Genomic DNA, 12934 nt, shown 5'->3' with positions numbered 1-12934 from the left:
GAAAATAATTGAAGATTGTTAAGAGGATGGGATCATGGGACCATATTCTGTTTACATTTAGTTGTTTTCTTGGTAATGATTTCCTTTTCATTTAAATGAGAAACATGATCAAATTTAAGCCATAAGGTTCACTTTTGTGACCTGGTCCAGTAGTTGATGTATATATATATATATATATATATCCATGTGTTTGGATTATATGCCACACAGCTAAAAAGAGGTGTCTTCTTGCTGTAGATCATCAGGATTCATTAACAACGTGACTTTTCTTCAAGTAGTTAACCACCAAATCAAAGAATGCATATTATTGGTGCTCATATTGGATTGTTTTTTAAGTAATATAATTAGCAAGGAAAGAAAGCTTAATGCTCATCATTTAACACCAAAATATCAAGTAATATAAAACAAACACGGAAATCAACTTTTTTTTTTTTCATGGCACACATAACACAAGAAAAAAAAAATTGTTTATTTATTATTTTAAATTTGGTGGATTGAATTATTTGTTGTGGACCGGTCCAAGTTTATGATATTGGGCCGAAACATTATTAATCTGAAACATAATAATATTATTGATAAATTTTGCGAATTTTGACGACCACGTGTCGTGATCTGGTAAGTTCTCTGGCAGTGGATCGTCGTTCTTCATCGCTGGAGCTCGAGTGTGGTCTCTCTCTGTCGGTGGCCATGGCGGACTTCCTCTCTCCTTTCTCTTCTTCTCGTCTTTTATGTCTTTCGAGGGGTCTCCGGACGAATCTCGGAGGAGCTGGTGATGTCTTTGTGGGCGATATCAGAGCAACTCCATTTGCTGCGCGGGTTTCATGATCGAATTGCTGAAATTTCGAATTTTGGCCTTTTTGGTTCATTGGAGTGGCCAGAAGAATCATATTGACGCTGGTAACAATCGAAAGCTGGTGTTTTTGGGGTTAAAAATCTCTCATTTGAGTATGCGCGCAATGTGTTTGTTTAAATGCCCTTTGTGTTTCGGCAGCCAACGCTGTGGGTGTTAAGCACATTGTATTGGTTGGATTCATGGGAGGTACAAACCCTCATCTTCTGCTGAACAGCCTTGGCAATGGCAAGATCTTTGCAAGTTATTCGGATTTCTTAATAAAAGATGTGACTTTTTGTCTATAATATACATGAGTGAACTGAATGTTTTAGAGTATCAAATGCTTTTGGCTGTTTGTAGGTGTGGAAGCGGAAGGCTGAGCAGAGAATTCCATGCGCTTTGATTTTTCTGTGAGATGGGATGCAATGGTATTTGTGATCACAAAGCTCTGTTTGGTAGTATCTGAGTGAATCTCAATCACAGGTATTTTGAAAATGTTTGTTTACATTGCATTCCTGCTTTTCATGACTTAAACTATTGCATTATGAAGCCAATTTATTCTTTTCATTATTTGGATATCAGTGTCATGGAGGTACTTTTTCCTAGCATTGTGAGTTGCCTTAAGTGGATTAGTGGGGACATTATGGATGTATTGATAATGCTTATATTTTCTCTTTAAGGCATGATTTCTGGCAAGTTACCAGGAAGTCTAATTATATATTTCACATAAGTTGACAATTTTTGTTATACGCATGAAAACAAGGAATTATATGTGAAAATTTTCCCTAAGCATGCCTTAGATGGTTGCATTTGAAGCCATCACAATTCATTGGTTTTCAGGTTGTAATCCTACATTACTTCAATCACATTGTCCTTTTCTTGTGCTTTCAGGTGAATCCAAGTTCAAACTTAATTAACCTCACCAGTTTAAGGTCTTCTAATGTGTTGTTTTGTACTTTATGATTTCCTTATGAATATATAGGACAAACATATATACTTTGTGCTTATGGACACTGAAAAGCCTGTTGGAATTTAGAAGTTGAACAATTTCTAGAATGGAAACTCTGCCATGTTGTTAATACATTCATGTTATATCATGATTTTAGCATAAGAAATAAATAAATAAATAAATAAAGAAACTTTTGCTTCTATTCATCAAATATCAGATAAGGTACTTATAGGACTGTGTTAGAAATCCAATATTGATCTATTTTGTGTGACACTTGCTTGTGGATCAGGCTGGAGAGTCACAAGATAAAGATGGGGGACCTGCAGGAATTACTTGTGGGCAAAAATGACACACTTCTGCAGACTGAAACTAAATTAATCCTCAGGGGCTGATGTTGCAGAAGCTTGCACTTAAGTATGAAATTGAAACTGTTAAGCAACTCCTTTAAATTTATCAAAACCCTTGCTACATGCCAAGTTCTTGTCATGAATCCGGATCTTATTCAGTGCATGTTATAATAATAAAAATGTGAATCATATGTTAGCCAGAGGAATGTTGATTGTGAGAAGTGATTATGTTCAATGGTTTTTTGTCAGTCCAGGCATTGCAGTTTGAGAAGGAAAAATTCAGAGTATACCAACAAAAGATTTCAAGGCAGTATTCTCTCATGTGTCTGCTTTGTTCTGAGTCATATATCATGAGTGTATCTTCAAGCCAACTCATTATATATATATATATATAATAATGAGTTGGCTTGAATTTTTGCAATTTGTGTATGATTGGAAAATACTCCAGATTTAGTACAAGTTCCATGAAATTTTGGGTCAAGTTCAAAAGTTGAATGTATCTTCAAGTAAATTATTTCTAGAATAACTTGATTAACAAATAAGTAGCTTTTATTAGTGGGAAGAGAAGCCAAATTAGCCAACAGATACCACAACAAACCATTGGGAGGAAAAACACAAACAACAAGGCTACGTGGCGTGAACTCACAACAAGAAGGTCAAGCCATCAAAAGAGAATCTTGACTCCATGGTCAAAGCCTAGCACTTGGGGAGATCATGTGGCGGCGGAGGCAACTTTTGGTCAGGCATGCTCCCATCCAACGCCACCCACGCCATCTTCAGACCCCAGCTCGTGTGCACCTCGAGGTGGCAATGCATGAACCACACTCCTGTTTTTAATAAATTATCAAAGTCAATGTTTATCAAGTCTACGTTGACTTTCTTAAAAGCATTCAAGTCAACGTAATTAATTAATTAACAGTAACTGACCAGGGTTATCAGCTAAGAACCGAATGGACACCCAACCACCTGCTGGCGCACCAACAGTGTTCCTCTCCACTATTAGCTGCACACTAGTGCCAATGGCATAAGGCAGCACCACTACTTTGGTTCCATTACTGACTAAGGTGTTGTTAGGAGGAGAACCAGTGAAATTGAATGGCATGAGTGGGATGATCGGAAAGTCCGGTGAGTAAACACCTTTTGACTGACCGGAGAAGTGGGATTGGAGGAGAGCAGTGGCTGGCATGGAGAATGACACATTGTTCATTGTTGCAGTGAACTTTGTTCCATTTGGACCCTGGCATGTCTGGTTCTCTAGGGGTTGAGCCTAACCCCACAGTGAAGAAGAAAGTGCCTGTCAGTCTGGCCTGGAGTTATTGTGAGTGTTTTAGTATCAAATGGCTCCATGCATAACGTCAACAATTGTGAGGCTGTGGTTTGCTATGCTGAAAAACAGTTCATCATTGAGTGCAGCGTTGATTATACGGAGAAGATAAGTCTTCCCTGGTTTCACCTTCAGCTTGAATATATCTGTTTCAAATTCACAGTACTTTCTCAGAAATTAACAATACTGCATGCATGCATTCATTCATTACTTAAATAATTACGTACCTTTGGAGTTGGAGGAGCAGTTGTATAATGGACCAGGGAGTCCATTGATAGTATATGCATCAGAGACGTTGGGGCCTCCACCAGTCTGTAAAGCTTGGCTGATAACTGCCTCTGTGTCCACATTCCACCACTCACCTGCATCTCAAATGAAACCGTAACTAATTTGAGTTTATGCATATAAATCTTCATCAGTAGTACGTACAAAACTCATATATGTATATCCTGGGAAAAGGATAAGGAACTCCTTGTTTTGGCAGTATGATGATGGGACCATACACAGTGGACCTCAGCCATGAGATGTGGGCATGCCACCAGAGAGTGCCTCTTTGTCCTTTAATGGTGAAGTTGTATGTGTAGCTTTGGCCAGTTTCAATGGGGCATTGAGTAATATAAGCAGGACCATCAGCCCATCCACTACGAAGCTGTCTTATTCCATGCCTGCATGCATCTCACTAATGATATACACATGCACAGTGGATTGTTTCTTAAAAAGTGGAAAAAATACTTTACTTAATTAGTCATTAATTATCATTAATTAAGTTCATACCAGTGGATGCTGATATTGGTTTTAACATTGTTGATAACATTTACCACAACCCTATCACCTTCTCTAGTAACAATCTTAGGCCCTGGAAATTAATTTGGCCATTCACAGTTGCAATGCTTTTTGTGTGGCATAAACGTGTCACATTCGCCATTGTTACCTGCTCATGAGAACAAAACATGTACGTACAGTATTAAACTCATTGTCATGTAGCCAATTAATGCATGTAAACATCGGTCGATAAAACTTACGTTGAATGTGTAATGCCTTGTTGTCTCTGGAGCATGTGTTGTATTCATGAAGAGGAACAGAGCCATTGATGTAAACAGAGAAGCTCTAATGAGAAATATCAGTGCTGGGGGAAGAGACAAAGTCATCCTTTTTGTTTGTGTATGAATATTGAGATGCCCTGAGTTAATGAGTCTGAGACTCTATACATTATGAGAATTTATAAGAGTGAGATATATATATATATATTATATGGATATACATATACATCAACTTGATTGGCTGAAAGACAAAGTCTCTTCAAGGGAAGGGGTCCACAAAAGCTTTGAAGTGTGGCCAAAGTCAATACACGTGTTTAGTTTATTTGACCTTCGTTTTCACTTGTACATATGAATGGAATCAAGATAATGATGCATGTCGACATGGACATTGAGACTTTATTTAGTTTTTCATTAGATGTTCTTTTGTTGTATATATTTTACAGGAAGATTGATTGTTCGGTGGGGAAACTTACCTGTTGGTGAGGTGAAGTTGGTGTTGTCGTTTCTTCTCCTCCCAGTTTTCAAGCTAGAGAATGATATCTGACCCAACGATCATCTCCCTAAGTTATCCTCTCTTTGTTTGAATTGATAAATTAATTATTATTTATATATATATATATATATATTAATCAAGTAACCAGATAATTATCATCTTGTTGCCATCCTTTGTCATCAAGTAAGTACAAAACAATTTCATTGGATTGAAGAACAGGGTGAAAATTCATCTGAAATTCACTATCGGTATGACGTTTAACTCCAATAATTCTATTTGCTAGATGCTTAACCTCTCATGGAAGTCCGTATCAATCTTTAAGACTTAAACAATAGAGCATTGGAGAAAGACATGCAAGTAATGTATATGATGATGCTGTGATTGCTAATTGTAACACATACACACTTAGTAAAGATCCACACGTTTGTCATCCTTAGTTTTGTCTTTCAGTAATTGGTTCTGTCCACTTTTATCAGAATTCCAGCTTGCTAACAACGTTAACCACAAAAAAAATATTTTACTGTAATTTAAAGTACCCAAGCAATCTCTTGCAAATGAAAATTTGTTTTTATTGTTTAATTAGTTCCATCCTGTCAGATAATACCGACACATTTGGACAAACACACATCAACATCTTCTAGACATTCATTAACATGTTATTTGAAGAAATATAATTTGTGATCGGCCATAATATTCCATCAAATATTTCAACACAATCTGATTTAGCAACTAGCTAATTACATCAGAAGCAAATCCAATATACAAACATAACACAAACTTCTAGCTAACAGTACTGCATGCTCTGCTCATTAAACTGATATGTGTTTGAGCTGTGAAATCAAGTTCTAATAACTACAATAATACTATCATCAATTCCACATATCAAAACATCAAGTGAAGAAGAAAAAGAAGAAAGCCCATGATGGAGTATACATCCCAAGATCATGAGGGAAAACAGAGCTCCATCATGAACTCATATGCTAGAACTATATATATATATATATATATATATATATATTAGTTTACTGATTATTAATAGGATTGAGGCTTCCACATGGAGATTGCATAGGTGATACGTCCCTTCCAGCCTTGGAGCAACCATTTACTATCTTCATCGATGATGAAATCTTTATGATAAACAGTCCTCACCTTGCTCACTGCATGCCTTACCAACTCGGGTTTGAGAGGGAGCTGCTCAAATCCTGCTCTAAGGTTCCTGGCCTGCCACTGTTTGTAAGTCTCCGGCCTCTCCACTCTTTCCAACCCTTCACAAGCTATGACATTAAGAGCATCACGTCCAAAGAGATCTCTTTCAATCAGAAACCTCTGTGTGTCCTCCCTAGGCACATTGTTTTCCAGCATGTCAAACAATGCAGAGAAGTGAAACAGAGCTTCTCTGAACCGTGTCACAAAGAATGGAGCATTGTAAGTGCCATTGGTGATTGCTTGGATGAATAAATCAGGATTCATTCTTCTTATCAGGTTGAGGACCATGTCTCTTGGACTATCAGCAGCCACCGTCTCATCGGCGAGACTCTTCATACGATACAAACAGTTAACGACGAGCAGCTCATCTTTCTCTATCTTTATATCTTCTAACCTGATTGTCTCCCACTTGGCCGCGATGTGGTTGTACTCAAAGGGAATGTTTGAAACTCCGGGCATAGTCAGTCAAGCGATGCCCTGTTTCTTCCACTAACTCGGCCGGGCGGAAGCCCGGCCGAGGAAGTTCAATGCCGGTGATGCGAAGCTTGGGTGGACCTCCAGGCCGGTTTGCCAATGTTTGCATGAAGCACGGCCACTGGAATCCATAGTAAATACCAAAATCAACAATGTGAAGCCTTTGTTGATTCTCAGCCAAATCCAAGATAGTTCGGTTGGCCATGAAATGACTGATTCTCTTAAATGGACAAGCAGAAAGATAAAGTTGGTAAGCTCTAAGAACATCAGAAGCAGACCTTCTTTGAGACATGAAGTTGTTGTAGATCTTGCTGCCAGTTCCGGCCATGCGAGCTTCAAGACCATTAGCAAAACAATGCGCAAGTCTCTGCGTGCCGTCACCGTGAGGCGACGAGTGCTGCCGGATTTGCTTCAATAACTCACCAGCGTTTCTCCGGTCATCAGCAGACACAGCCTGAGCACAGTGAATGAGAAGAGTTCTCAAGTCCACCACCTCCTTCTTCGTCTGCTTCTTTCCTCGTGTCTTCTTGCTCTGTTTCTCATCTTGCACGACACCTTTGCTCGCCTCTCGCTCGACCGCCGCGCGCAGAGCTTGCGTTTGTGCCACGCAGTTGAACTTGCAGAGCAGGACATCATCGAACATGGGCGTGCGGACAGTCTCTTCTTCATAAAAAACAGCGGATTGCTTGTTGCTTCTTTGATCTTCAGGGTCTGAATCATCACTGTGAGGGTTCTTCCTTCCTCTAGACCCATATTTTTCCTCTGCTTTAACCTGATTCACAGAAGGAGGTGACGAAGAAGAAGAAGAAGATGAAACAAAGCCAGTACTATTCTCAAGAGTGATGACCAACTGATCATCACTAGGGAGGAACTTGCGTGCTTCTTCAACACCCTTTCTAAAACTATCCATGGAGATATCAGGCACCCATCCCATGTTCAGCAACGACTCCTCCAACCCCTGAGTGACATTACTGAAGCTATTCGAAGAGCTGAAGGAGGAGGAGGAGGAGGACTGGAACGAGCTATGACTACTACTATAAGGATTACCAGAGTTATCAGTACCAGGACTCTCTGAATCCGTGTACAAAGGTGGCTGGTCCGGCGACGGTGGGTACTTCTCACCGAGCACATCATAGAGAGATTTCTCAGCAGCTTGCAGCGCTGATGGCTCATGATATATGTCCAGCTTCTCATCCATGTCCTCCTCCATCAGCATCCTGTTGATGTAGTTGAGTACTATGTCGTTGAAGACGTCCGGGTACCGGTCCGGCGACTCCCTGCCGGAAAGCTTGTCATCCAAAGAGCTGGAATTTAACAAGCTCTGAGCTTCATCTCTGAGACTGAATCCGTTGTTCATGCTGGACTGATCGAACGAGAAGTCAAGCTCGTCGTGCTTGAAGCTCGGCATGCTTCCTCTTATCCCCGTTCCCCATGACCATTAGCTCAACAAAGCTCTGTGAAAAATTCTAAGGAAATCACAAGAAGAAGAAGAAGAAGAAGAAGAAGGATCTTATCACAAAGGACATGGTGAAAAGATGCGGTCTTTGAGGACTTGTATTAATAGAGACTGGCATTTATTGGTAATTAATAATTAAAAATTAATTATTATTATTATTGTTATTATTATATGGATTAATATAATAATGTGACTAGAAAAGGAAACTTGTCATTGAATTAATTAATTAAATTAATTGATAGGAACTTTCGAGGAAAGAGGTTTGTTGGAACCGGATGTCGCCGGTGAAGAGAAAGGTCCGCCGACGATTAACCAGTCAACGGAGAAAAGTGCACAGGCTCGTGCGCGTATTGTATGTTGGCTTGCTTGCCAAGTTAGCTTCACATTTGGTCTCTTTCCTGTTTTCTCTCTCTCTCTCTCTCTCTCTCTCTCTCTCTCTCTCTCTGGGTTTTTGAAATTTCTGCATGGATTTCTAAGGTTTTATTTATTTATTTATTTATTTTAAAATAATTACAGCTAATATGAAAAGAAATATATGGTTAGAAAAAAAAATAGAGCTAATATGGTTATTTTAAAAAAAAACTTATGCCAAGGAGCGATGGACCCAGTTTATTTGCTAAATCGTCTTGAGTTTGGACGATTTAAGCTGGGTTTCCAGTCTAGTGTGGTGTGTATTATTCATCTTTTGTTGTAGCTTTTATCGTTGGCTTATGATTCATTTTGTACTGTATGTTTATTAGTATATGTCACATTTAGTGGTTGGTTGTACTTTTATTTTTCACTAATCGAAGTGATTTATTTATTTTTTTAAAGAAAAAAAAATTTATGTTGTTTTTTTCCTTTATTTTTGTGACGTGTTTTGATTTTGTCTCTTTTCATTTATAGTGGTCCATGGTGATCTATATTTGAATAATGGTGATCTATTTGTTATTATTATTATTATTTTCCCGCTAGTTGGTATAGATTTTAATTTTTTATTATTTCTTTTTGTACTTTCTCAATATATGGTAATAAAATTAGAGCATTAAAGAGATTTAAAGGTTGGTCAAAATAGTGAGGCACTAATGTGGGGTAATTACTAATTAGTCATGGTGGATCTGGTGGTCATTCAAATAGATTAGAGAATTCATGCTGACTATGAAGGAAAATGGCGCACATGATCATCTTAAGTTTTTTTTTTTCTTGAATACAAAAGCAACTATAATTTTTTCTCCCAAAAATAAAAAAAGAAATTAAAAAGCTTTATCAAAATAAATAAGAAAGGATCACCAGTATGTATATTTCACCTCCATTTTTTATTTTATTTTATTTTTTTTGTGTGTGATTAAGTGAATGAGCCACTCACTTTAATCATTGTAAGAGGATGTTAATTTTTCAATCTCCCACTTGAATGAAAAAGAAATTATTTTTTTATTACAAATGTGGTTTTAGTTATTTTACCCTTATTAACTTGTGATTTTTTTTTACATTTAATTTTGTTTATTTTTACTAAGATTGTTGTTATTTTTTTATCTTCTGTTACTTTTATTCGGTGTAACTGCATAGATGCTCTCACTGTTCTCAAGTAAAATTATTATTTGTTTATTTTATAATTAAAAAAAATCTCAAAAGCTTAGCAGTCATAGATGACCATGAAAGTTCAATAAAATAATCAATTATTGTTTCCTTTTTTTATTAACAGAAAAAATATATATATATATATATAATATTATCTATGTTTTCCATTAAGTGGCAGTCTATTTCAAGGGAAAACAACTTTAATGTATAAAATTAGAAGTTTATAATGAATATTTATGATTCAGACTAATAGACTATGATTGATTCATCATCTTCTCCAACAAGATCTTTTCTCCATGTGTTTAAATTTAATTATTTATTATTTTTTGTATTTTCACTAAATTAATATTCACATAGTGAAGTCTCCACAAAAGTCAAAAGGACTTAGCCACAACATAAATAGTTATCTTTTGATTAATATATATATATATATATATATATTTTTGTCTGTTGAGTGTTGAGCACCACAACAACAACAATTAAACAGCCACAATAAGTACTAATTAACATTTATTAAAATTGATTATTTTTAATTTTTAATTTTTATAGTTTTTTATATGTCTAATAAAAATAGGATTGAACGATTAAATTTTATTTAAATACTGTACATATCAAAACACTTTACAACACATTTTTTTTAAGCTTATATATACACTATTTACCTAGCAATGCTAATCATTGATTATATTCAACAATTAATCAGTCAAAAGGATTAATTAGGATATTCAAAGTCAGCATGAATAATTACCTGCCACCCTCCAACACCTCCAATCACTAAATTAGCCTAATGCTGCCGGCAAAGCATCTTTTTCAATCCACTAATCAAGGTCACACACCAAACACTAATCACCACCAATCATCACTTCATTCAAAACTCTTAATTAGCCCCTGATTAACCCTTGATACTGTTTGTTATTCAATACATACCACTTAATCCAATATAATAATATCCATTAGCACTGTTGATCACATGATGCATTGTATCTGGCCCTGCTAACAGTGGAACATCACCATTAGTTAGGTCAGACTTTGGACTAACACTCACGGACTGTGTCTTCTTTAATTAAGTGATTAATTAGTAATTAAACCAAAGAAGATTGAGAGAATATTAAAGTTTTCGGAGATATCAATAATTAATAAATAAAAAAAAGGAAGAGTCTAGAATGTCTAAAAGATCAGGCATAGGGTGGGGGTGTCTATATAAAATCTATTTTTATATGTTTTAGCATGTGCATCCGCATGCAATTATGCTCTAATACTATTTATTAATGAGGATAATTATTTTTGTCAATGTTTGCACGTCGAGTCAAGTGAATCAATTTCACGTGAGTGTGCCCGGGATACCCTGGCCGGCTACCGGACCTAACCAGCATGTTCAAGCCTGTAATTGGGTCCGGCTTATTTACCATTTACTGCCTTTATTTTAGATTTTTTTTTTTAAAGATATTAGGGCTATTTAGATTACTTTATTTTTTTTATAAATTTTTTTAAATAAAAATAATTTCAATTGTTTGCATGTCTCTTATTGTATACTCCATCATATGTATTTGTCAAAAAGAAAAGTAAAATAATTTATTATTATTTTCATCTAGTCATGTCTATTTAAGGGCAACAGATTATCCAAGATTGAGATAAGCTAAAGGATCCATCCATTTTGACTTGTCCTAGGAAAAGTTTACCAGCCAATAAGATTTAATTATTTTTTAAATAATCATAAAAAATAGAGGGTAATAATTTTGATAGGAATAAATAATAGCCACAATAGCGCATTTAGTAGTACAAAATTTATACATGGACCCAATTGTGTCAGTGCAGGGGACTGCTATTGAATCATCAGCATTAATTATGTGATCATGGGTGGAACAACAAAATAGACTGAGCATCTAGAAGACTAACTACTTAATTTTTCTTTTTTTTTAACTAGTAATTAATCATATATAGCCAAATTGGAGCTTATAAAGTGATCTAACAACAGATTAGAACATAATGCATACGCTAATATTTGAATCTTCATAATGATGCATAAAAAAATGACATATTTTGCTGAAACATTAAAAAAAGAAATTTAAAAAAAAAGAAAAGAAAGAAGAACAGATTAAAAAACTTAAAATAATTAAAATCTCAAACTTTCCGGATGCTTCGAGAAGTCAGATGGGCAGGGGCAGGGCTTTGACCGAGGCTAGATGAAGCCACCGGTTGGCTGGCGTGATGCCCAAGCAATAAGCATTCCGACTTCATGTGTTGGTTGACTTCTAATCTTATTATTGGACCTTCCGTCCGACATGAAGGGCCATGACGAGGAGGTGACTCTTTTGTCTGATTCCACTCACAGCTCCACCTCTACATTATTTGCGTAACTTTTCACGCATCTTTGTACCATCCACAATAAAGTATTATTATTATTTTTTAAATTAATAAATCAGTATATTTTTATATTGTTTAAATAAACTTTGATAATATATTTTTTTGTTGTAAAGTGATCAAGTCACTCACCATCCTTACATCTAGCAATAGGATAGGTAATACTCTATCTTATCCACAATTCTTTAAAAAGAAAAAAACTGTTTGAAGGCACACCTATATTCCAATTAATTTTTTTCATAATATATATTTTTTTTTAAATGAATAAACTACAATTAATTAAAGAGAAAGTACATATCGACAAACTACAACAGCAAAAAAAAAAATTTAAACATTAATCTGGACATATAGTATTATAACACTAACGATGTAAAAAAGGACAAATATAAAACAAACAGACAATTAGAAGTGGGCGTTGTTGGTAAATTACACTAGAATTGCTGGAGAAAAGTGCTTATATTATATATATATCATTCATGGGAAGGATGCCCGTAAAATTTCCAACAATAGTGCGTTAGATAGGACTCAAATCATCAGCCGATACATTGGATCTTAAACCAACAAACAATTCAGCTGTCAACAGCAAGACTTTTATGTTAATGAATTTTACTTGGTTTGGTTTTCCCCTGGCACATGTGAGTCAAACCAGTCAAGTCACCAGGCTGCACATTTCTGTGGATCTAAACCCAAATCAATGGGAACTTATAGAGACCAGTTCATTGGGTTATACTTTCTATCGGTAATGCACTTTGCTTGGTTTTCTCTTCTGGTATATGTTTGTTAGTCAAGCAAACCAGTCAAGCAAACAGGCTGCAGATTTCTGTGGATTTAAACCTAATACCAACAACTATATCACCTTGACCAAAACGTGACTCCAATACAAAGCACGTTAATA

The 12934-nt window shown here is 35.9% G+C and overlaps 2 protein-coding genes and 1 long non-coding RNA gene across 4 annotated transcripts; 1 reads left to right on the top strand and 2 right to left on the bottom strand.

Annotated features, from left to right (window-relative positions):
- Nucleotides 1-621: 621 nt before the first annotated feature.
- Nucleotides 622-2363, top strand: LOC120282484. Of its 2 annotated transcripts, XR_005542971.1 has the most exons (4): nucleotides 622-897; nucleotides 992-1039; nucleotides 1193-1315; nucleotides 2071-2363. It is a non-coding gene; the product is annotated as an uncharacterized LOC120282484 (long non-coding RNA). The 2 variants fall into 2 exon arrangements; XR_005542970.1 differs by having other exon boundaries at nucleotides 992-1315.
- A 417-nt stretch (nucleotides 2364-2780) lies between these two features.
- LOC120282076 (laccase-10-like) lies at nucleotides 2781-4557 on the bottom strand. The gene is given in 10 exon segments (XM_039288806.1): nucleotides 2781-2955; nucleotides 3056-3384; nucleotides 3386-3426; nucleotides 3428-3479; nucleotides 3481-3598; nucleotides 3680-3820; nucleotides 3882-4117; nucleotides 4227-4315; nucleotides 4318-4383; nucleotides 4475-4557. Coding segments are annotated over 10 exon segments (1269 nt in total). The 5' UTR covers nucleotides 4541-4557; the 3' UTR covers nucleotides 2781-2824.
- A 1121-nt stretch (nucleotides 4558-5678) lies between these two features.
- Nucleotides 5679-8197, bottom strand: LOC120282075 (scarecrow-like protein 9). The gene is given in 2 exon segments (XM_039288805.1): nucleotides 5679-6635; nucleotides 6637-8197. Coding segments are annotated over 2 exon segments (2055 nt in total). The 5' UTR covers nucleotides 8074-8197; the 3' UTR covers nucleotides 5679-6017.
- Between the last annotated feature and the right edge of the window lie 4737 nt (nucleotides 8198-12934).

This window comes from Dioscorea cayenensis, chromosome 18, assembly GCF_009730915.1.
Source record: "Dioscorea cayenensis subsp. rotundata cultivar TDr96_F1 chromosome 18, TDr96_F1_v2_PseudoChromosome.rev07_lg8_w22 25.fasta, whole genome shotgun sequence".
In the NCBI taxonomy this organism is placed as follows: domain Eukaryota; kingdom Viridiplantae; phylum Streptophyta; class Magnoliopsida; order Dioscoreales; family Dioscoreaceae; genus Dioscorea; species Dioscorea cayenensis.
The sequence above is the reverse complement of the archived record's forward strand: the minus strand, read 5'-3'. Positions and strand labels throughout refer to the sequence as shown.